At 47.2% G+C, this 25,185-nt stretch overlaps 2 protein-coding genes across 8 annotated transcripts in view; both read right to left on the reverse strand.

Annotated features, from left to right (window-relative positions):
* LOC116779902 (ribosome-binding protein 1-like) overlaps positions 1-25,185 on the reverse strand; it is a 552,013-nt gene that overhangs the window by 122,057 nt on the left and 404,771 nt on the right. The window lies entirely within an intron of this gene.
* LOC116779900 (olfactory receptor 6F1-like) lies at positions 15,489-16,576 on the reverse strand. The gene has a single exon (XM_032674403.1). It carries the CDS (start codon positions 16,536-16,538, stop codon positions 15,555-15,557), a length of 984 nt encoding a protein of 327 aa, XP_032530294.1. The 5' UTR covers positions 16,539-16,576; the 3' UTR covers positions 15,489-15,554.

Genomic DNA, 25,185 nt, shown 5'->3' on the forward strand with positions numbered 1-25,185 from the left:
CTCTCGCGGCTGCCAGCGGGGCAGGTGGAGGCAGAAGTCCCTGAATATGCGTTTGTAAACCTTTTGCTTCAGTCACTTCACATTGAAGTGACTGAAATGAAACATTTCCCACCCATTTCCCCCGTTTTCATTTCCGGGGGACTCTCTGCTGAAGGTGACCTGAGAATGTACATAAATGCAGCACCCTCCAAAAAACCATGTTTTTCCCAAAAGTTGTTAAAAAATACTGCTCAGCTCTGTCAGGAGCTGGAGCCCACAGCGAGGGGGCATCGCCCCTGCCCAGCCTGGGCTATCGTGAGGGGAACAGGCAGCCTTGCTTCACCTGGGATTCACTGGGGAAGCCAGAAGCCTTGTAAATCAGCACAGCCAGTTGTGTTCCCAGCTTGGGAACTCAGCTCCTTCTGATGGGCAAACCCTGTCTGTTCCAACTACTTCCAAGAAATAATAAAAGCAGATGTCCAGACATCTGGCCTCAGCCTCAGCCTCAGCCTCCCACAGCTCCCAGCACTGCCATTCCCTCCAGGCAGCACTGGAGTTCAAAGGTTGCCTGTCCCTATGCCATGGGGACAAATTGGAAATGTCTGGAGCTGACAGAATTCCAAGGCCTAAAAGCCACCACTTTCCTACTCATCACCCAAACTTCCCTCTTTGTCAGGCTGTGCACAACCAGGAATTGCGGGTCATGCTCCCTCTGCCTTGCTGATGCTGGGGACAACCCTTACGTAGGGACTGAAATTTCAGAGGATAAGCAAGCCACGAGCCACGAGTGTACAGAGAATTTCACTTGCCTGTGGGGTATGTAGTTCACACAGCTGACAAACACTCTGTGTGCCAAATGGCCTGAACCCAAGCTATTTGAAAAGAGCAGGAATTAGGTACTTGGTACATGCAGCTGAGCTGATGGCACTGTAGCATCGTTCATAGCCTTACATTCCATCTCTGACGTGTCAGAGCATTTTCCTACCACAGCAGCGATCCTTTTGGAGCCCCAAAGGGACTTAAAAACTTTTTCTGAAAACATTAACGCTATCAGGAACCATTTCATAAATTATAAAAATTGCACAATGAGACCGGAGTGGTTATGAGATACACAGAAATCCAAATTTCCTGGCTGTACAAAAGGCAGAACAGTCATCCTTCAGCTTCTCTTTACAGACCAGAATTTGCAATCATATAAAATCCACTTCCAAGTGTCTGACACAGCAAGCCTCTTGCACTGCCAGGGTCACTGCCCAGCGTGCCCACACACAAAGAGCTGTGAGGGAACCCTGCCATGAGGCTGCAGGCAGAATGTAAGAGAAAGTTTGTACCAGAACCCTGCTTTGAAGGAAATGTGAAACAATACCTGTTCTCCATGACAGCCAAGTAAAACTTTATCAAAGATGTTGGATTTGTCAGCAATAAATCAAAGCAAAATTTTGAGAGTGAAACCTGACACCTGCCAGGGCACAAGACCTTGGTTTTACAAACCCGTCCTTGTCATGAGCTAATTTGCTTCTTTTTCAGTCTGGTGCTACCCATCTAACAAGAGAAAAGGAATGTTATTCCATGTTTAGCATCATGTGGATTAAACAAAGCTTCCTTAGCTAGGAGGCTCCCATTAGTGAATTTGTGCTCTGAGCAAAACCACAGCTGAACTGTGAGGTGCCTTTCCTGCTCTTGGACAGAGATACCAACCTGTGAGTTATCACCTTGAGGTGGAGAAGAGTCAGAAAGTTGATCTGAGAGCCTTTATGTGGACATAGCTATTGTTTGCTGTGGTGTTCAAGCAACCACTGCAAGACCTGTCCCTCTGTTTTAATTGCCCTGGTTCACAGGGTCTAAGGCCAAGAGCTATGACTGAACTCCTTGAGTTCACATTTTCATCACGGAACAGAAACATCTGATCTGTAGCAATAACACTGAAATGCATCGAGAAATTTATATCCCTCTAGGCGGGAAAAAATCACCCTCCCAGATCCAGGCTGGCAGTGAACAAGGACTGAGTGATGCAAATCCACCTTGTGCTTGCCACTCCCCCAACCTGCTGGTAGGTGTCCATGGAGCTGGAGCCATTCCTGCCTGCATCCAGTCCTACTGTTGGGAATTGATGAGGATGTGCTGGGAACTGTGAGGACAGTCACATGGGCTTCCAGCTTATGTGCTGAGAGCTCCTGAGAGATGCTGCTTGGAAGACGGTCACATCTTAATGAGCCTATCTGCTAGCATTTTGTCTGGCCCCTCTTCTACTGTATGCACTGTATCATGAAGATATATATGTATAAATATGTGTTTTCCCCTCTTTCAAAGCCTCTCCCCCCATTATCAGTGATAACACGGAGAGTTTTGAGGGCTTTATCGTTTTAAAGCGATTATGATGATGTGCACCCTGTGCTCCCGAGTCCCCGCCCCGGCAGGCACAGACGAGTCCCGCTGCTGCGAGGTGACAGCTCTGTCTGGCTCTGCGGGGCTCCGGTGCTCAGAGCTCCGCGAGGTCATCGCTGGAGAAAACCTTGATGGTGATGTGACCCGGCACCTCGACTGCTTCCTGGCCGCCTCTCCCTCGGAGCTGCAGCGTCTGCTGCTCTCGGGGGTCACTGGGGGAAGCTGCCAGCACTGCCTGCCCCAGGAGCTGGTCACACAGGATGTGGCTGTTCCAGACCTAGAGACAAGGGAACAGAAAAGAACCCAGCTGAAGTGTTGCTGCTCTCACATTCCACCTGCAAGGGCAGTGCTCGAGGACAGTCACCCCCATTAGCCTCCTGAAAAATCAGTGAGGAGTGGGCGTACATCTAAATTTAGCTAATTGTCTAGAGAGCATGTGGGAGAGTCTGGATTTGCATGCTCATTTACATACTCTATGCAAATAAGGAGTGAATGCAGCTTTTTGCTTTTTAGGTCACAGCTTGCCTTTGGTTTTGTTTCAAATGTTGACTCTGGACAACATATGGCTTTTCTTTGTCTCTGTTTCATTGGGTACCATATAAGGCAAAAGGTAATTCTGTAAATTCTTTCAAAGCCTTGGAATGAAATATGCCTTCAGATTCCTAAGTGCCATCAGCTGGTGTTTATGGAGCAGACTTAGACTAGAGAATCAGCAGAACAGCTCCAGGCGTAACTCACTGAGGGGAGCAGAGATTCTCACACTTCTCTCCTGGGTATCAGTCATACAAAGGAAGAGCTGGCACAGGTGAAGCCCAGTGATGCTGCTGTGCTCCCCTTCCTGCCCTCAATGGCCTGTCCTGTGTGGTTTGTCTCACCTGGATTGTGATAGGACTGTCAATGTTCTTCTTGTAAAAAATCACTTGTGTGTCGAAGATGGGACTGGTCGTGTTGTGCTGCACAGGGGAGCGCACATTTTGGTTCTCACACTTGACAAGCACATAGGGATCTGCTCCTAAAACACAAACAGCAGCACAGCTCTTAGGACACAGAATGGCAGCTGAGACCTGCCCAGAAACCCAGGAGAGAATTCCCTCCTGTGCCTCACAGCACTGCTGCTACTGAGCACAGGAACAGGGAACCAGAGCACGCTACAGCCACTGCTACCTGCCCAGGTGAAAACACAGAATCATGGAATGGTTTGGGTTGGAAGGGACCTTGAAGACCATCTAGTTTCAGTTTCATGCCCCTGCTATGGGCAGGAACACCTTCCATTAGACTCGGTTGCTCCAAGCCCCATCCAATCTGGCCCTGGACACTTCCAGGGATGGGGCAACCACAGCTTCTCTGGGCAACCTGTGCAAGGGCTCCACCCCCTCACAGGGAAGAATTTCTTCCCAATATCCCATCTAACCCTGCCCTCTGTCAGTGGGAAGCCATTCCCTCTTGTCCTGTCACTCCTAACTGTTGTCCAAAGTCCCTCTCCAACTCTCTTGGAGCCCCTTTGGGTACTGGAAGGGGCTCTAAGGTCTCCCTGGAGCCTTCTCTTCTCCAGAATGAACAACTCCAACTCTTTCATTCTAGCAACAATTGGGTGCTCAGAGCTGGAAACCAGGCCCCATTTGCTGTGAAACCAGCTCACTCCTAGACAGGGATCATGATCTTCCCACATTCCCTTGCTGTGCATCCTCCTGGCTCATCTAACAGGAAGTTTTCAAAGTGCCTCTCTGAGCTTCCTGACACTGCTCTAAGATGTGACAGCCAAAATGCATCTGTGCACATGACATCTGATAGGAAGTTCTGGGTGCCTTGGCCAAAATGAAAGGTAAAATCTGTTCATCTTCCACAATTCCTGTGTAGGGCAAGGACAGGAACTGCACAGAAATGCTTTTAGGTGCCTGAATGCACACATCAGTGGCCACCCTTAGACTGCCAAGCTAGGAAGAAAGTGCTGTCTCTTGTCCTCAGATATGAGCATTAGTGTTAGGAGGTAGTTTTCAAGAAGCAGTTTCTCTTCAAGAAAGCAAAATGTTGTCAAAATACAAACACATTTTCTACAAGTGCACTGGTTTCAACAGAGTTTTCTGTGGAAAACTGTCAAAGCAAATCCTCCCCAGTTTGTCATTTCATTCCCATAAACCCATAAACAGTCTATTCAGTTCTATCATTTGGATTGATGTAATTCTAAAGTTTATGTTACCACAACTATGATAGGTCCTAGTTAATATTTTAAACTACACTTGAATCACACCTGACCCACTGAGATTATTTAACCTTCTAGAAATGCTTTGTTATTTTTACACTGAGCATTTTTTTTTATTATTAATGTGGATATTTTCTTTCCCTTCCAATAAAGAGCAAGAACCAATGTGGAAATTCCTATCTTTATCCTCAAATAGAATGGGCCATTCCACTTTTTAGTTAACTTCTAATTAAACACAGGCAATACCATTTTTTGTATTTCAACACAACTATCTTCTGTCCATTCCTGTTGTTAACAATAGCATACCTGTTTTTACATACGTTGCTACTTCTTATATACAGATTTTAAATAAAACCACTGAATGTGTGTAAGAGTAAGTCAGGCTCGTAATAGTTTCTTACACACATTTTGTCCCCATCTACTTGGCAAATGCCACCGCTGGAGTGACAGCACTAAGGCAGCTTTAGTTTTTTAACAATCCATACCCTAAGGTAGCAAGTTTGAATCCCAGTGGGTGACTGTGGTTTGGTTTTGTATTTTGTAATCGTGGGTTGTGTGGATTCAAAAGTTGAGATCCCTAAAGAATCCCCCCCGAGAATGGTTTTGAAGTATTGGAAGATTTTAACCGATCCCAGTACAATTTTAAGGAAAGAAGAACTTTGCCGACTATCTGTAAGTGCATGGCCGTTATTTGGGCAGATGCGAGGAGTAGCTTGGCCAGAATTTGGTTCTTTTGAGCTAGACACGGTATTGAAGTTAATTTCACTCCTCAGTGCGGAACAGAAATGGGAAGAGATCAGGTATGCAGAATTGTTCAACTTTCTGCTAACATGCCCTGACTTGACAGAAGGAGATAAGAGAAAGGAAAGCTCAGAAAGGGCAGAAAAATCAGAAGAAGAGTTAGAAAAAGGGGGAAAAGATCGAGTTAAAACTACCCCCGTCTCACGAGTTTTATTTAAAACCACGGAGAATGGTGATTTAAATGTGCTAATGTCGCCTAGTGAGAGAGAAAACAGCCCGGGAGAGGCTGGAGCTGCAGGAGGAGCCGGGCCCCTGGACCGGCTCCTGTTGAGCAGGAAGGAGCCATTGGCGGACCCCCTGGTGTGGATCTGGCTGCACCGGGAGGGATTAGGCAAATTAAAGTCTCTGGAGGAGTTAGCTCGGTGCCAGCGGTTAGCTCGAGTCCTGTCGGTTTGGCTGGAGTAAGCACAGAAGTGCAGGTAAGATCAGGGAGATCAGCTTTTGTCGAATGTGATAGGTAAACTAAAGAAATTTGCTGTTCAAATAGGAAAATTAATAAAGTTGTTATATTGTGTTAACTGCCCAGTTGATAATCATAAGTTCAATTGTTATGCAATGCTAACCACAGAAGTTCTGTAAGCTGCAGATGACTAACACAACGCAATAATGATTTAGCACTTTACGATCTAAAAGCAGTTTGTTTTAAGCATATTAATAGGAACCAAGATGGAGGGGTCGACCACGAGGAACCCGGGTGATTAACCGTCATTTCGATGGAAAATTCCAGGACCCCAGACTCATAGGGACTAATGACTTCAAAATCATTGGTGGGCACCCCTCGGCAACAGCAATTGCCCGCGAAAGGAGGAACCAACCCCACGTTAGCCCGCGAAGAAGGAACCAAGCAGGATGCAGCCTGCGAAACCTCCACCAATGAACTGATGACGTGACTTTGGGGGGAGGTGATTCCAGGGGGTATAACTGGGGCTGTTTCTGTTCCCTTTTTCGTGGACGCGGCGGAAAAAGGGTTTCCCCGGTCGCCCGGTTGGCCGTTTTTGCTTGTTGGCATTAATAAATCTTTTATTGCCTTGCAACCTAAATTGATAGCCTCGTTTCATCGATCACAATTGGTGCCGTGACTCGGATGGAGACCCCTGAGTGGTAAGGCCACTTTCTAGGGAGGGCACCCCCGTCCCATTCTTGGACGGCCCTGGAGAGATCTTATTGTTCAACATCTCCCTACCGACCTTATTTATTAAGGCCATACAAGCAAAAAGAAGGTTTTTCTGCACAGGTCTCTGTAATCTCTGCATGTGGGTCCAGGCAACATCCAGCTCAGTGAGGGGCTAGGACAGGTAATTGGTAGGCTCGGTTTGCGGGCGGGCGGCTGGCTCAGGGAGGAGTCAGCTGCGGTGGTCGTCTGGTTGGGGACGGTCCGCTCCAGTGCCCAGCGAGGTGCTGCCGTAAAGAGCGAAGACTCATCTAGGGAGAGGTGAGTATTGACCCCTCGGCGGTGGGGAGGGGTTCCCGGGGTGTGCCTGTGTGAGACGTTCTCTGAGAACGAAGCGATTGTGGACCCCTTATTAGTGCAGTTCCTGTCTTCTGCGAGGAAACAGACCACGAACGGGGGGAAGTGTTTGTGTCTGAGTGTGTGCGTGCGAGAAAGAAGGCACCCCAGAAGATGGGCTCCGGGAAGAGCAAGGTTTCCCGTCCCATGGGTGGCTGTACGGTAGAGCAGCCAGGTGTTCCCTCAGGTGAGCGCACCGGAGGAAGGTTCTTGGGGGAAGGGCCCAAGATTAAATCTAGGAACTCGAAGCGGAACCCCCTGGGAGAAAGACAGTCTGTACTAGGCAGCTGCGGCTCTCAGGGCAGAAGGAATCTTGTTAGGGAAGTGTCTACCGCAGAAAAAGAGGAACCTCTGAATGAGATTAAAAATAATGAAAAAGAGGAACCTCAGAGAGAGATTGGAAATAGTTCTCTGGAGGAAAAAAGATTAGTAAAAAGCGGCTTTGAGGTTAGGTCTCTGGGGATTCCACCTGACAGCCCCTTAGGAAAACTCCTGAGAAATTGGAGTTGCTACTCCTGCACTTATAAAAGATCAAGGGAGAAAATGGTTTATTTTTGTATTGAAGTGTGGGGAGGTAGGAAAATAGGAGACAACACTTACTGGCCAATGTATGGTACTTTTGAGGATTGGGTCTGTGAACTTTTAAATTGGTATGTTAGTGATAAAAGACCCTTTTGCCCAGAGGAGAGTTTTTATGCCGTTATATGGTTGGAAGCCAGTGAGAATACTCACCTATTCCCCTTGAAGGAAAAGAGGAGGCAAGTAGACTCTATTAAAAATCCAGAGTCCTGGAGCTCCCCTCCACCTTATATTCCCCCTTGTAATGGAGGGAGCATAGTCACACCGAGTGCCCCGGTGGAGCAAGGGCGGGAGTCTGCCATCTTACCTGCTCAAGGGCGGGAGTCCGCCATCTTACCTGCTCAAGGGCGGGAGTCCACCATCTTACCTGCTCAGGGACGGGGATCCGCCATCTTACCTGCTCAAGGGCGGGAGTCCGCCATCTTACCTGCTCAAGGGCGGGAGTCCGCCATCTTACCTGCTCAGGGACGGGGATCCGCCATCTTACCTGCTCAAGGGCGGGAGTCCGCCATCTTACCTGCTCAAGGGCGGGAGTCCGCCATCTTACCTGCTCAGGGACGGGGATCCGCCATCTTACCTGCTCAAGGGCGGGAGTCCGCCATCTTACCTGCTCAGGGACGGGGATCCGCCATCTTACCTGCACAGGGACGGGGATCCGCCATCTTACCTGCACAGGGACGAGGATCCGCCATCTTACCTGCACAGGGACGGGGATCCGCCATCTTACCTGCACAGGGACGGGGATCCGCCATCTTACCTGCACAGGGACGGGGATCCACCATCTTATCTCCTCTCCCTATACATGCACCAATAGAGAAGCCTACTGAGACAGCTTTAAATTTAAGTGAGCCTGAGGATCCTAAGTGTCTCCTTCCTCACTCACAATTATACCCCCTCCGGGAGACAACCTTAACAGGCAGACAAGGCGGAATAGGGTTTGTGTCCGTGCCTTTAAGCTCCGGAGATGTGCGGGCCTTTAAAAAGGAAATGGGAAACCTACTGGAAGATCCTATAGGGGTTTCTGAAAGATTCGATCAATTCCTAGGGCCCAATACATACACCTGGGATGAAATGCAAGCCGTTTTAGGGATTTTATTTACTGTGGAGGAAAGGGGGATGATTAGAGCAGCTGGCATGAGAAACTGGGACAGAAGGCACCAACAGGGACTAGCAGCTGATACCAAGTGGCCATTAGAAAAGCCTAACTGGGATAGTCAGAGGGCAGCTGATAGGGCACAGATGGACGATCTGAGAAGTATAATAGTGCAAGGCATAAGAGAATCTGTCCCTAGAGGACAGAACATAGATAGGGCATTGAAATAATATCAGAAAAAGGATGAATTTCCCACAGAGTGGTTAGAAAGGCTGAGAAAAAGCTTTCAGTTGTATTCAGGAATGGATCCTGAGGATGATGTTATGGGTCAGGCGGTGTTGAAGCTTAGATTTGTACAAGGATCGTGGGAAGATATTAGAAGAAAATTAGAAAAGAACGGAGATTGGCAAGCAAAAGGTTTAGATCTGTTGTTAAGAGAAGCTCAGGAAGTATATGTTAGAAGCGAGGAGGCAAAAGAGGAAGAGAAACAAAAGAGAAAGGAAGATATTCAAAGAAAGCAAACAAGAGTCCTGGTAGCAGCTATCAAGGGAGAACAGAGAGACAGCAGGGAGTCAAGTCGAAGAGAGTCTTTTAGATCTGAGAATGATGAGCAGCCACCAAGATACAGGAGAATGAATTTCAGAAAAATTGAATGTCATCATTGTGGTCAGAGAGGACACATTAAAAGGGATTGCAGGAAGCGGTTGCAGGAGGAACGAGTCTTTTTAGAGGACTGAGGGAGTCAGGGGCTCTATTTGCTGGGGACGCGAAAAAGCACAGAGCCCTTGATAAAATTAAAAGTGGGTCCTCAGCAACAGGTTGTCGAATTCCTTGTGGATTCGGGAGTAGAAAGATCTACCTTACAACAACTACCCCAAGGTTGTGCAATATCAGCAGATAAAGCTCAAGTTATCGGAGCAAAAGGGGAACCTTTTAAAGTTCCTATAATTAAAGATGTTGAAATAGAAGCTTCCCACAAGTTCGCCCTGGGAACTTTTCTGCTGGTCCCAGAAGCAGAATACAATCTGCTGGGAAGAGATTTAATGATTGAATTGGGAATTAATTTAGAGGTATCTGAACAAGAGCTAAAAGTAAAAATTTATGCTTTAACAGCAGAAGATGAGACAAAAATCAATCCAGAGGTGTGGTGTACCCCAGAGACAGTAGGAAAATTGGACATAAAGCCTTTTGAAATATCTATAAGGGATCCGGATAAACCTATCAGGGTAAAACAATATCCAGTCCCAAATGAGGGAAGAGTTGGCCTTAAGCCTATTATAGATAGACTATTGGCAAAGGGATTGCTGGAGCCTTGTATGTCTCCCCGTAATACACCTATTCTACCTGTTAAAAAGTCCGATGGGACTTGCCGATTGGTCCAGGACTTAAGGGAGATAAATAAGCGAACAATGACAAAGTTCCCAGTGGTTGCAAATCCATACACCCTATTAAGCCAAGTTTCACCAGAACACCAATGGTATAGTGTTATCGACCTGAAGGATGCATTTTGGGCCTGCCCTCTGCAAGAGGACAGCAGGAATTTCTTTGCCTTTGAATGGGAGGACCCAGATACTCATAGAAAGCAGCAGCTTAGATGGACTGTTCTACCTCAAGGGTTCACAGAATCACCGAACTTGTTTGGACAAGCTTTAGAGCAGCTATTGGGGTCCTTTAAGCCTCGAGAAGGGGCTGTTTTGGTGCAATATGTTGATGACTTCCTGATAGCAGGGGCTGATGCTGAGACTGTTAGAGATGAAAGTATCAGACTGCTGAATTTCTTGGGGGAGAAAGGACTGAAGGTGTCCAAGTCCAAGCTGCAGTTTACTGAGGAGAAAGTGAAATACCTAGGGCATTGGTTAAGCAAAGGGTGTAAGGGATTGGATCCTGATAGAATAAAAGGGATATTATCTATGCAAGCACCCAAGAACAAAAGACAGGTCAGACAAATTTTAGGACTTCTGGGGTACTGTAGACAATGGATAGAGAATTACAGTAATAAAGTAAAATTTCTTTATGAAAAATTGGCCAGAGATGGATTGATTAAGTGGAGTGATGAGGATGGAGAAAGATTGGAGAAGTTAAAAGAGGACCTGATAAATGCTCCTGTGCTTAGTCTGCCAGATACTAGAAAGCCTTTCTATTTATTTGTAAATGTAGAAAATGGAACAGCTTATGGAGTACTAACTCAAAAGTGGGCTGAGCATAAGAAACCTGTACGTTATTTCTCTAAGATCTTAGATCCTGTCAGCAGAGGATGACCTACATGCTTACAGGCAATAGTGGCCACTGCATTGTTAGTGGAAGAAGCAGTCAAAATTACTTTTGGAGGAGAACTGAAAGTGTACACTCCCCATGATATCAGGGGGGTACTAAAGCAAAGAGTAGAGAAGTGGCTAACGGATAGCCGATTGCTGAAATATGAAAGTATCCTATGAACACCTCTAAACTGGAATTAGAAGTAACCCATCTACAGAATCCAGCACAGTTTTTGTATGGAGAGCCTGAAGGGAATATAGTACATGATTGTATACAGGTCATCAACCTCCAGACTAAGATTAGAGAGGATTTGGAAGAAGAGGAGTTGAGTATGGGTGAGAAACTTTACATTGATGGGTCATCCAGAGTGGTGGATGGAAGAAGAAAGTCTGGTTATGCCATAGTAGATGGAAACACTTTCCAAGTCAGGGAATCTGGATCATTATCTAATACCTGGTCCGCTCAAGTTTGTGAACTGTATGCCTTACTAAGGTCCTTGCAGCTGTTAAACGGCAAAGCTGGAACTATATATACAGACTCCAAATATGCCTTTGGAATAGTACATACTTTTGGGAAAATATGGGAGGAACGTGGATTGATCAATGCCAAGGGTAGAGGATTGGTGCATGAAAGTTTAATTAGAGAAATTCTGAAAGCTTTGAGAGGACCAGCAAGAATTGCTGTAGTGCATGTGCAAGGTCACCAGAAAGGATTAAAGGCTACCGTAAGAGGAAATAATCTAGCTGATGAGGAGGCGAAAAGGGCAGCTTTAATGGTTGTAAATGAACAAGAATCAGAAGGTGAACAAGTTCCCAAGTGCTTTAGTAATCAGGAGAAAGAAAAACTGCTGCAAGTCGGCGCAAGAGAAGAGCAGGGAAAGTGGTTGTTATCGGATGGAAGGAAAGTGATCCCTAAAGGCCTTGCTCGTAAAATAATGAGAAAATTACATGAGCGAACTCATTGGAGCACTCAGGCCCTGGTGGACCATTTTGAGGACGGATATGTATGTGTTGGAATATATGATATAGCAAAGAAGGTCTTAGAAGGATGTTTGACATGCAAAAAGGTGAATAGGGGACAATTGAGAGAAAAGATTAAAGGAGGTAGGGAACTGGCAAAAAGACCTTTTGAAAAGATCCAAGTGGATTTCACTGAGCTGCCAAAAGTAGGGAGGTACCAGTATTTATTAGTATTGGTAGATCATCTGACGCACTTTGTAGAAGCTTTTCCTACTGCACGATGCACTGCCAAAGTAGTAGCTAAGATTCTATTAGAAGAAATCATACCTAGGTACGGGGTGGTTAACACAATAGACTCAGACAGGGGGACCCATTTGACTTCGAAGGTAATTAAAGAAGTAACAGAATTGCTAGGGACTAAATGGGAATATCATACCCCGTGGCATCCACAAAGCTCAGGAAGAGTAGAAAGAATGAATGGTGAAATTAAAAAGCATTTAACAAAATTAATGTTAGAAACAAAAATGAACTGGGTCAAGTGTCTTCCTCTGGCATTATTGTATATCAGAACTCAACCCCGGATGGACACAGGTATCTCACCGTTCGAGATGATGTACGGTATGTCGTATGATTTTGGAGCTCCCATAGACAACCCAAAAGTTGAGGACACCCTCCTTTGAGAATATATTATTGAGCTAATGAAAAGGAGGCAGGAGTTAAGGAAAAAGGGATTGGTAACTCAGAGACCACCTCTAGACATATGCATACACAAATTCCAGCCAGGACATAAGGTACTGATTAAGACCTGGAAAGAAACAACTTTAACTCCACATTTGGCCGTTTTTGCTTGTTGGCATTAATAAATCTTTCATTACCTTGCAACCTAAATTGATAGCCTCGTTTCATTGATCACAGCTGGGAGGGGGTCCAGCTTTTCCGTACTTGAATAAACAAGCTCACAGAGCTACACGTGCAGAAAAACATCTGGCTCCCTTCTCCTCCTGGGTTCCACCCAAAGCCTGGCCAGGGCTTAAGGGGAAAACCAAGGGACTCAATGTGCACCATCTGCTGCCAAACAAGGCCAGACATCGACTGCCATGGCCTTGACCGGGATCTAAATACGGAAAGATAAATACATTCATATTGCACTAACAATCATACGTATTTCATTAATGGACAAATACAAATATTTTTCACTAATGAGCGGATACAAATATATCTTACACAGATATAGTCCTGTCATACTACATGTTTCACTGATGATTCCACACAGTTTTAGCTAATGAGTGGATAAATATAACGTTAAGTTGGAAGGTTCATCCAGAGGCCAACTTTGGCTCAGGGGATGTTGTTCAGGCCTCAGTGCTTCAACTGCAGAGCCTTGTGGAACCAAGGGGCCACTGTGACACTGTGGGGCCTTGTGGAACCAAAGGGATCCTGTGATACTGTGGAACCTCATGGAGACAAAGGAACCCTGGCACATTGTGGAACCTCATGGAATCAAGGGGCCATTGTGACATTGCAGGGCTTCTTGGAATCAAGGGGCCATTGTGACACTGTGGAACCTCGTGGAACCAAAGGAACCCTGGGAAACTGTGGAACCTCATGGAATCATCAGGGCAATTGTGACACTGTGGAACCTCATGGAACAAAAGGAACCCTGGGAAACTGTGGAACCTCATGGAATCATCAGGGCAATTGTGACACTGTGGAACCTCATAGAACAAAAGGAACCCTGGGAAACTGTGGAACCTCATGGAATCATCAGGGCAATTGTGACACTGTGTTACCTCATGGAACAAAAGGGTTTAATTGTGACACTGTGGGGTCACATGGAACCAAAGGGACCCTGTACCTGTGACTGATGGACACTTGAGGACCATTATCCTGGCTGATTATGGACTCTAATGGGCACCAACACAGGATCAGTTCCCCATGGACATTTCCCACATTCTGAACCACTCTTATCATTGTATAAGTTTGTTATTTTAGCTTCTCTAATGACCTTAGATGTTCAAGTATATCCTCACCAGACAGAAAACTGGGTGTATATCCAGATGTGAGACAAGGAGCTGCTCAAGCAGAAGTGGGAAGGACTTTTGTCTCCCAACGTGGCTGTGGAAGCTCCGTGGGGAGACTCCCAAATTCCCTGTATGGGAATAAAACAGCTCCGGACACAGAGGAACCCACTGTCCTGGAGAGTGCAGTGAGCAATGAATCTGCTGCAGGTAAAGCTGCAACAGAATCAGAACCTCTAAAGTGAAAATCATTAAATGGTTTATCTTTTTATATTTATAGGACAATGTTTCCAGTATTGCAGCATGGTTATTTACCCCTGGATTAGCCAGCTGTCCTAACAGGGCCTTGCAACTAACACAAAAGAAAGAAAAGAGACCAATGTCCCTTTTCCCAAGGGCCACTCCCATATAACACACAGAGAACAAATGCCACCTGACCCTTGGAAGAGAAACTCACCCCGAAAACTAATGCAGGCTGTGACACTGATAACAAACAGCAGGAACTGCTGGATTTGTTCTGTTTCCCACTCCTTCGAATGAAAGCATTCCAATGATGGGACTTCCAACACCAAACATCTGCCTGCTATCTCGTATGGTGGTTTATATCAACCTCTTCTTAATGTTTGTTTCTTTTGCTGGTTTTAATTTAATTCCTTTGATACAATGCACTGTACTACTTTATGCTGTATTATACCCTGCTAGTAGGTTTTTAGTCTTTACACTGTGTAGTAAATAATTCTGATTAAGAGTTTTCATCTGTTCACTTGTCTTTTCATTTATCATAATAAATAATTCATTTTATACAAATACATCTGATCTGCCATCGTTAAAACCTGCGAGACAAAGTGATTTAATCACACCTCTGTAATTCCTTAAGTTTAAACTGTTGACACAGCCCAAGGCTAAGACTGGATCCAGCCACACTCAGGCTCCTCTCTGAGAAGGAATTTAGAAAGCAAGGGAATCCTTTCTGTACCTCGTGACTCAACAGCAGGGCTTCTTTAATAACTTTGTCTAAGCCTTCCACTCCCACCCGTGACAGCACCGCGCTCACACACACGAACCCTGCAGTCCAGTCCCTGCAGTCGCTCCGTTGTCAGCACTATTGACACGTGGGCTGTTCAATGCCCTGGTCCTCCTCCAGTTGCTGCATTCACACCCCCATGCTCACGAGCTCTTGCGGAGAGAATTGGCTCACACGGGAGTTTGAAGTTAAGTTTAATGAGAAGACAGAACAGGCTGCACTGGTTGGGGTCCTCCCCTCAACTTCCCTCAAGTCCTGTGTTATCCAAAACTGCTCTTCCCCTGCATCCCATAATGTGTCCTACACTCCAAGACAACAATCCCCCTAGTCCAAATGGTGATCTGCTCTCAGTGACTGGGGGGTTTCAGACCTGGACAACAGGGCTGATGGCTCTCCCAGGGCAGCCCTGGAAGGAGCGGGGACATGGTGTCCATTTCCCAGAGCCTGTCATTTGGGTTGTCACTTGCCACTGCTCCTCTGTGCTCTCTCTGTTTGGAGATGGATTCTTGGAGAGCTGATGGCCCTGCAGTGATGGAGCAGCCAGGGCAGAGCATTAACTGAGTTACTCCTCCTCCCACTGTTAGTGCCCTGTCTGTGTGTGCAGGTGAGCTTCTTATCACTTAACCTGACACAAGCTGACAAGAGCACAAATCTCCTGAAGCATCCATGTTTGGAGGTCACACACATATGCCCTGCTATTGTTTAACAGATGAGAGCAGATCCTTGGAATTTATGTCCAGAAATGCATCATGATTAGGGGAAAAGCTTTGTTATTGTAGTGGCAATGGATTTGTTCAGTGCCAGTATCACAGCCTTGTTCCTAAGGCTGTAGATGAAGGGATTTAAGAATGGGTACAGGACTGTGTTCAGCAAAGCTACAATTCTGTTGGTCTTCAAGGAAACATCTGCTGAAGGACACATGTAGAGAGCAATGCAGCTCCCATATACAATGGATAAGGTGATGAGATGGGAAGAGCAGGTGGTAAAAGCTTTCTTCCTCCCAGAGGCTGCTGGAAGCCGCAGGATACAGAAAAGGATGCACGTGTAAAATGCCAGAGTTAAACATAAGGAACCCAGCACGACACAGGATAAGAAAACAGAGTCTATTTTCCAAAGCAGGTTGGTGTCAGAGCAGGACAGTTTGAATAAGGGGGAGTTGTCACAAAGAAAATGGGGGATCCTGTTGGAGCCACAGAAGGACAGCTGAGAGAGGAAGAGCAGGCGGTAGCTCAGGAGGGTGAAGCCGATGAGCCAGGCAGCAACAACCAGGCAGAGGCAGAGCTGAGGCTCCATGGTGGCAGCGTAGTGCAGGGGTTGGCAGATGGCAACCCAGCGGTCAAAGGCCATGACAACAAGCAGGACAAACTCTGTGCAGCCCAGGGCGAAATAGAAATAGGATTGGGCAAAGCAGCTGCTCAGCGAGATGGTTTTCTGGTCAGAACTCAGGATGGCAAACAATTTGATGCTTGTGGAGGATGTAAACCAGATTTCCAGGAACGCCAGGTTGCTAATGAAAAAGTACATGGGGGTTTGCAGGTGGTGATCCACACACACGAGGAAAATGATGGTTGCATTCCCTGTCACTGTTGTCAGGTACATGAGCAGAAGGATCACAGAGAGAAACAGCTGCAGGCTTTGATCAAGCCCTGGGAAACCCTCGAGGATGAACTCAGTAACTGCTGTTTCATTTGCTGCTCCCATGCTGAATTTCAGTTCATCCTGCCGGGACAGGAACATGGCAAAACCAAGTGTGATAATTTCACAGGCTGGACAAAATGTTCTATCCTTCCCTCTCTGCTCCTTTCTTTTCCTGCAGTCTTCCTGTACAGCACAGAGATCGTCCTTCAAGCAATTCTCACACCCTGATTTTTCTGTTTCACATTTCACTTAGAGTCCTCAGAGATTTTGTTGTCTTATTTCTACTTTGCCAAATACTCACGAAGAATTCTTTCACCAGAACAGAGGATTCTGAAGAGGCTGTTGGCTATTTCACCCCATTCCTGGGAAATTCCAAGCTCACTCAGACCTCTGGCAGACATCTGTCACACCTCTGTGCCAAAAGCCTCTCTTCTACTGCACAGATGCTAACCCATGAAATCACATCCACTCTGCATGTTTAAAGCTCTGGTTTCTACTTTTCAGTGTTTGCCTTTTGCACTGGGAATCCCTGAGAATCTGTTGGTTTCAAAATAAGCAATATCAAGTATTTTGCAATCCCCTGCTTTCTGCCACAGCTTCTTGCTCTCTGGTTCTTCAGGAAAAGAGAGGGGAGGGCAGAATAGAGACCAAGTATAACTTGTCTTTTTAGTACTCTAAATAATGACCAAACTTTATTATGGATCCACACAGTGTTTCACAGAGTCCCACCTCACACCTGCCTGCACAAAAAGGCACTTGTTGCCATACAGTTGCTCGTTGCTATTGCTGTCAAATGTTCCAACCCAAATGCAGAGCAAGAGAACAGTGCCAGGAAGAGATTTGTAACCTTTCCTTTGCCTACCAGTTTTAGACTGGGAGAACCCAGCCTCCAGAGCCTTCTCTTGTCTCCACTGACTATAGAGGGAGCCTGGAGAAAACAAGTTCCCATAAGAACCTGCAGTGGAGCAGATGAAACTCATTATTCAAGTCTCAAATCTCCGATTAATTAAGTTGTTATGCTTTTAAATGAAAATTCACAGTTCACAGAAAGAAGCATGAGAAAAAATGTACAATAAAGACTGACATTTTTCCTTTCATCTTTTGATTTTGTTTTCAGGCAGAGAGGAGCAGAGCACATGGCTCCAAAAACAGGGTGATTTGAAATGCCAGGGGGAGAAGAGGGGATGGTGGGTTTGAAGCAGTGAAACAAAGCTGTGTTGATGTGCAGCCAGAGCACTGAAGTCATTAGTCCCCTGAGTGGTCCCAGTTCATTGTCCACATAGATGAGAGGAGAGACTGGTCTGAAAGAGCCCATCAGCTTGAAACCAAGGGATTGAATTCAGTCAAGATCCTTAAAAATTAACAAACTCCAAAAGGAGCAAAACTTTTGAGTGCCCTTCAAAATCAACTGTTGGACTGAATTGTGTGGGACCTCTCCAGGGACACCCTCCAGGGAAGTCCAGGCAGTCCCAGAGATGGGCAGATCCTGCTGTGCCCAGGCCTTTTCTTGGGCATAAATGTAGCGATTGCTGTCCTGGGAGAATCTGACGGCTTCAGAGATCCCTGTAGCAGCTTCTGCTGCACAGCTGAGTAAAGCTGAATTAATTGGAAGATGCTTACACATGCCAGAGGGGATGTGCAGGACCACAGGTCAGGTGGATTATAAGAATTAATCAGACCAAAGTCACACCTGATCCAATTGAAGACACTGGTGCAAGGGCCATTGCAAAGGAAACTCTTCCAATCTGAGTTATCCCACAATTCAAGCAATCTTTTCCTTGAAAGCTCATCAAAGAGTAGAGAGGAAGAAAAAAAAAGTGGGGAAGAAGTAGAGACATAAAATGTGCTAATAGCAACTGAGAAGAACCTCTGAGCAATGTTTCACCACTCAAACTGTTGGTAGAAAATGTGTTTGGGAAATCACTGCATAAAGAACATTCATGAATCTGGGAAGGAAGACTTCTCCAGAGAGTACATAGAAGTCTTCATGTCAGAGGGTTCCACTATTTCCTAAAATCTACATTCAGGGCTTGAGTCAGTTGTTTGCAGAGAGGCCACCAGTGCCTCCAGCATTCTCTGGGGTAGCTGAAGCCCTCATGTGGGACTGGGAAAAGTGTCCTGGGACCCACGGGAGCTCTTTTGGAGCACGAGCTGGAAGGCCTGAGCTGAGGCAGGAACCTCAGGAGCGGTGCAGGACTGCTGGGTGCACTGGGCAGGGACCAACAGCCCAGGAGCTCATTGTCCCTCTGGATGCCAGTTGTGAGGTCACTTCTGTCACAGGAACTGAGTAGCCCCCAGCTGATTTGTGGGAAGGCAAAGAGTCAGAAGTCATGAATGGCATCAGAAAGCTGCTCCCAACATGATGGCAGATTTGGGAAGGTCAAGGGGAACGGGGACAAGGGAGATGGGAGACTTGGCAAGGGAATAATGCTTGGTTAAGAGAGATGAAAGATTTGAACAGAGAAGGGCTGTTGGGAGATGTGGTGGTCGGAGGTGTCTTGGGCACAGCAACCATGAAATGATGGAGTTTTCAGTTCTGGGTGAAGTAAGGAAGGGATCAATAAAACTTCTACCTTAGACTTCTGGAGGGTGGACTTTGGCCTGTTCAGGACACTGAAATGGTTGAGACAGTCACCTGCAAAACAGTCCTTAATAACAAAGAGGTGCAGGAAGGCTGGACATACTCTAAGAAGGAAATCTTGAAGGCACAGGAGCAGCCTGTCCATGTGTGCTGCAAGATGAGCCGGCAGGGAAGACGACTGGTCTGGCTGAGCAGGGAATTTTCCTGGGAGTGGGGGAAAAAAAGGGTTTATGACCTTCGGAGGAAGGGGCAGGCAGCTCAGGAAGAGTACAAGGATGTTGTTAGGCCATGTAGAGAGAAAATTAGAAAGGTAAAAGCTCAGCTAGAACTCAATCTGGTTACTTCTGTAAAGGGTAATAAAAAGGGTTTATATGATACATCATCAACAAAAGGAGGGGACAGGAAAATCTCCATCCTTCATTGGACAGCGGGGGGAACATTGTCACCAAGGATGAGGAAAAGGCCAAGGCATTTAATGCCTTCTTTGCCTCAGTCTTTAACAGAAAGGCCTGTTATCCTCAGGACAACCAGCCCCCTGAGCTGGTAGACAAGGACAGGGAACAGAATGGACCCTCTGTAATCCAGGAGGAAGCAGTTGGTGATCTGCTGAGCCACTGAGACACTCCCAAGTCTATGGGACCAGAAGGGATTCATCCAAGGGTGCTGAGGGAGCTGGAGGGAGAGCTCAGCAGAAACCCTCCATCATTTACCATCAGTCCTGACTCACTAGGGAGGACCCGATGAGTGGAGGTGCTCATGTGATGCCCATCCACAAGAGGGGCCGGAAGGAGGATTGAAACAGGAGCCAGGCCTAGAAGAGTTAACTGAGATATCTTGACCTGCTAAGAAACCCCAACACCTGTTTTGCTGGAAGAACATTTTCAGAGCACTGGTTAATCTCATGTTCTGTTCTGCTCACTGGACCAAAGGCCCTGTTATAGAAAGAATAGGAGTAGTACACACACAGTAATAAATTAGGGAAACTAGATGTTTGAATAAGATCTAGAAGGCCCAGAGCCAGGATTTTGCAAGCTTGAAGATTTCAGGTCACCTAATTGAAGAGGTCAAATTGAGGAAGACGTCCATGGCGACCACCAGAGGGATGAAGGCTTGAGGAGAAGACTCCCACAGCAGAAAACTGGGCATGTCTGGAAAGACTCTGCCCAGAGACCAGCCTACTTATTAATATGTATAATAAATGATGTAACCATGTATCTGAAGTGTATAAAATGGCTTAGTTTTGCACTTGTAAGTCGAGCAACTTTGTCCAGCACGAGCTGGCTTGCTCCCAACGTTGAATAAACAATTACCTTGCTGCTTAAAGATAAAAAAATGTCTCTGAGCAGTCTTTTGGGCCGATTTTTCGGGTTCACTGGTCACGTGCAAACAGGTGAGTGGTCAGTGCCCATCCCTGGCCATGCCCGGCAAGGGATCCCCACAGTCTGTACCGTTTGCTTCATCTCTCCATTGCCAAGAACTTTTTAGGACAAGGGAACTCTGTGCTCTGGGTTTGGAGGGAGGTCCAAGTGCCACTTTCTGGAGTGGGAAGCACAAATCATGGGGTCTTGTGTTCTCTGGGGGGCCAGACTCTGGTGAGACTGGTGTGTGTGCACATGAGACTGGGGTGGGTGTGGGTGGGTGTAACCACCAGTGAACATCAAACCGGAGCAACCACTGCCTAGATGAGACATGGGAACCATCTCCTGGAGGGATCCACATGGGCTGGGTGTCCCTGTAGCTCTACATCTCCCCCTGAGGTGGCAGAGCACACGAACTGCCCATCCCTGTGTCCCTTTCTCCACTGGCTGTGCTTTGGTTTGGCCCAGAAACCTGCCGAGGTCCCTTCCAGGATGAGTCCCAGTGCACTGCCCTGCACCGTGGGCCTTCCCTTCCTGATCCAGCATCTGTGGGGCAGCAGAGCTGGGTCAGTGCAGGGACAGGGCTGGCTCTGACAGGGGCCATGAAACCACTGCCAGGAGGTGACAGCAAGGACAGTTTGCAAAGAACAAATTTAGATAGGGTGCCTTTGTTGGAATCAAGGGGGTCCTTGTGACACCAGAGAAACTCAGGGATTCAATGAGCTGTTGTGACACTTCAGGGTCTCCTGGAACCAAAGGAACCCTGGGACAGTTTGGAACCTCCTGGAGTCAAGGGCCTATTGAGACACTGCGAAGCTCATGGAAGCAGAGGAATTGTGGGAGAGTGTGGAACTTCATGGAATCAAAGGGCCATTGTGACACTGGAGGACCTCATGGATCTGAAGGAAAGCTGGGAGACTGCAGAATCTCCTGGAATCAAGTGACCAGTGTGACATGGGGGACCTCATGGCAGCAAAGAAACCCTGGGACATTTTGGAACTTCCTGGAATCACTGGGCCATTGGGACATTGGGAACCTGATGGAATTGTTTGGCCATTGTGCCATTGCAGGGCCCCATGGAATAAAATGAAACCTGGGACTCTGGGAAACCACATATGAGCAAGGGGTGCTTGTGACCCTGCAGGACCTGATGGAACCAAGGGAAGCCTGGGACACTGAGGAAACTCGTGGAACCAAGTGGTCTTTGTGACCCTGCAGAATTGCACGGAATCAACAACCCATTGTGTCACTGCAGGGCTTCATGGAACCAAAGGAATCCTTGGACACTGTGGAACCTCATAGAAACAAAGGGCCATTGTGCCACTGAAGAACCTCATGGAATCAAGGGGCCATTGTGACACTGCTGGGCCTTGTGGATCCAAAGGAATCTGGGGATGCTGTGGAACCTCCAAGAATCAAGGGGCCATTTTGACACCGTGGAACCTGAGGAATCAACAGTCCATTGTGACTCTGCAGGGCCCAGGGAAGCAAAGGAACCTTGGGATACTGTGGAATCTCACAGAATCAAGGGACCATTGTGACCCTGTGGAGTCTGATGGAGATGAAGAAGCCCTGGGAGACTGGAACCTCATGGAATCAAGGGACCGTTGTGACAGTGCAGGTCCTCGTGGAACCAAGGGAAAATGGGGACACTGTGAAAACTCATGGCATCAAGGGGCCATTTGGACATGCAGGGCTTCCTAGAACCAAAGGAAGCCTGGGACGTTTGGGATCGTCCTGGAATCGAGGGGCCATTGGGACACTGCAGAAACTCCTGAAAGCAGAGGAACCCTGAGACTGTGCAGAACCTGACGGCAGAAAGGAGCCATCGGGACACTGCAAAACCTCGTGGAATCGAGGGGCCACTGCTCCACATCTGGGTTTCATGGAACCAAAGGAAACCTGGGACATTGGGGAAACTCATGGAACCAGGGAGACCCGGGGACACTGTGGAGCCTCACGGAATCAAGGGGCCATCGGGACACTGCAGGACCTTGTGGGGCCAAAGGGACTCTGGGCTGCTGCAGAACCTCACGGAGCTGGGAAGCTGCTGTGTGGGGCCCCCACGACGAGTGACTGAGGCTGCTGAAGGAGAAGGTGAGTGAAGCCAATTTGCAGAAGTGGAAACCGTGGGCAACACCACTGAGCCCCCTTGCCATGGTCAGTTACCATGGCAACCATCATACGTTCCCATCATGTGCTGGGTTAAAAGTGAACCGGAGGGAGAAATGAACCCACACAAGGGATTACAAGTCAGACTTACAATTTACTGAGAAGATGACAATAAATACAGTGATACAGAGAAAACTGGTTTAACCCACAAAAATAGCTGTATAAGCCAGCAACCTGGGACAAGAAGAGAACAGTGCTGAGCACCACGTGGCCCCCCAGGGTGCAAAGGAAAAGGAAAGGAAAAGCTGTTGGTGCAGATGATGGTGGCAGTTGTGTTGAGGTAGCGATGGCAGTGCTGTGGAGAGTTCCAATCCCAGTCCTGTTGGAGTTCTGGTCCTCCTCTCAATCCCACGAGTGGTAGCAGAAGTCCCCAAAGCCCAAGAGTATATGTGCTCAGGTTCAGGTGGGGATGTGCAGCACCTCCCCCAGGGCAGGGAGTTTCCCAATGGGTGATTTAACTCTGTGAGTCAGGGGGTATTTTTGGAGTGTGTGATGGTCTGGGTGTTGCAGCTGCCTGTTCTGCCAGTCCAAGGCGGCCCATTGGCAGAGATGACCCCTCAGGCTGGGGGTGAAGGTGCTAATGCCTCCCCGGAGGGGAGTTCTGACAGCAGAGTCCTGGGTGTGAAGACAAAGGAACACTCCTTGCAGAGTTCTTTCCCAGCCAGCTTGTAGGCTGAGGTGTCAGGTGGGCCCTGGGCAGCTGCTGCAAAGGATCCATTCTTAAGAGTCCCTCAGAAATGACCCAGAGGGTGTAAAATAAACAGTTTTGGGTGCACCCACCCAGTGATAAACTGGTTGTGGTCCCTGAAACTAGGAGAGATTGCTTGGGTTGGTTACCATGGCAACCATCCTACACTCCCATTGCTATGATCAGTTACCATGGCAACCATCCTACATTACCATTGTTACAGTCAGTAACCACGGCAACCATCATACTTCCCACTGCTATGGCCAGTTGCCATGGCAACCATCACACATTCTCACTGTCACGTTTGGTTACCACGGTAACTATCATACTTCCCACTGCTACGGTCTGCTACCATGGCAACTATCATAAATTCCCATTCTTACGGTCAGTTACCATGACAACCATCATACATTCCTGTTGCTACAGTTGGTTACCACGACAATCATCATACATCCCACTGGTACAGTCAGTTACCATGGCAAACATCAGACATTTCCATTGCTATAGTCAGTTACCATGGTAACCATCACACATTTCCATTGCTATAGTCAGTTACCATGGCAAACAGCATACATTCCCACTGCTATGGTCAGTTACCATGGCAACCATCATACATTCCCATTGTGATGGTCACTTACCATGGCAACCATCATACAGTCACGTTGCTACGGTCACATTCCATGACAACCAGCATACATTCCCATTTCTACAGTCAATTACCATGGGAAACCTCACACATTCCCATTGTCACAGTCGGTTATCGTGGCAACCATCATACATTCCCATTGCTATGGTCGGTTACCATGGCAACCACCATACAGTCCCATTGTTACGGTCAGTTACCATGGCAACCATCATACCTCCCACTACTACGGTCAGTTACCATGGTCACCATCGTATATTCCCGTTGCTACGGTCAGTTACCATGGCAACAATCATACATTCCTGTTGCTACACTCAATTACCATGGCACCCATCACACATTTCCATTGCTACGGTCAGTTACCATGGCAACCATTGTACATTGTCATTGCTATAGTCAGTTACAATGGTAACCATCACATTTTTCCATTGCTACTGTCAGTTACAATGGCAACCATGATATATCCCACTGCTATGGTCAGTTACCATGGCAACCATCATACATTCCCATTGCCATGGTCAGTTACCATGGCAACTATCATACATTCCCATTGTTACATTCAGTTACCATGGCAAACATCATACTTCCAACTGGATCAGTCGGTTACCATGGTAACCATCATACAGTCACGTTGCTACGGTCAGTTACCATGGCAACCATCATAGACTTGTGTTGCTACGGTCAGTTACCATGGTAAACTGCAAACATTCTGGTTGCTATGGTCAGTTACCATGGCAACCAGCATCCATTCTCATTGCCCATGTCAGTTATCATGGCAATCATCAGACATTCTGGTATAGATTGGGAATTTAAGAGAATTTGTCTTTCCCCTGCCCCTCCCCCCCAATGTAGGAAAGACAGAGTTTGAGTGGAAAAGGGGGAAGATGGGCTCAAAGGCTTTCCTGAAGTCAGAAGAGACACATCCCCAGCCTTTCCCTCAGCTACTGAGGGGGTCATTTTGTCACAGGAGGAGACCAGGTTGGTCAGGCAGGACCTGCCTTTTCCAACCCCACACTGGCTGGGCCTGATCCCCCTACCCCAGGGGTGGAAGCACAGTCCAACCATCTGCCATGGACTGATCCAGGTCACACTAGAGAAGGGTAAGGCTCCCCAACACATCCAGTACATCGATGACATCATTGTATGGGGAGACACAGCTGAAGAAGTTTTCGAGAAAGGACAGAAGATCATCCAGATTCTCCTCAAGGCTGATTTCGCCATCAAGAAGAGCAAAGTCAAGGGACCTGCCCAAGAGATCCAATTCCTAGGGGTGAAATGGCAAGACGGACGATGCCAGATACCAA

Source organism: Chiroxiphia lanceolata, chromosome 32 (assembly GCF_009829145.1).
Source record: "Chiroxiphia lanceolata isolate bChiLan1 chromosome 32, bChiLan1.pri, whole genome shotgun sequence".
NCBI lineage: Eukaryota > Metazoa > Chordata > Aves > Passeriformes > Pipridae > Chiroxiphia > Chiroxiphia lanceolata.

Coding starts and splice junctions, on each gene's coding strand:
- LOC116779900 (XM_032674403.1), bottom strand. CDS start 16,538: ATGTTCCTGTCCCGGCAGGATGAACTGAAATTCAGCATGGGAGCAGCA.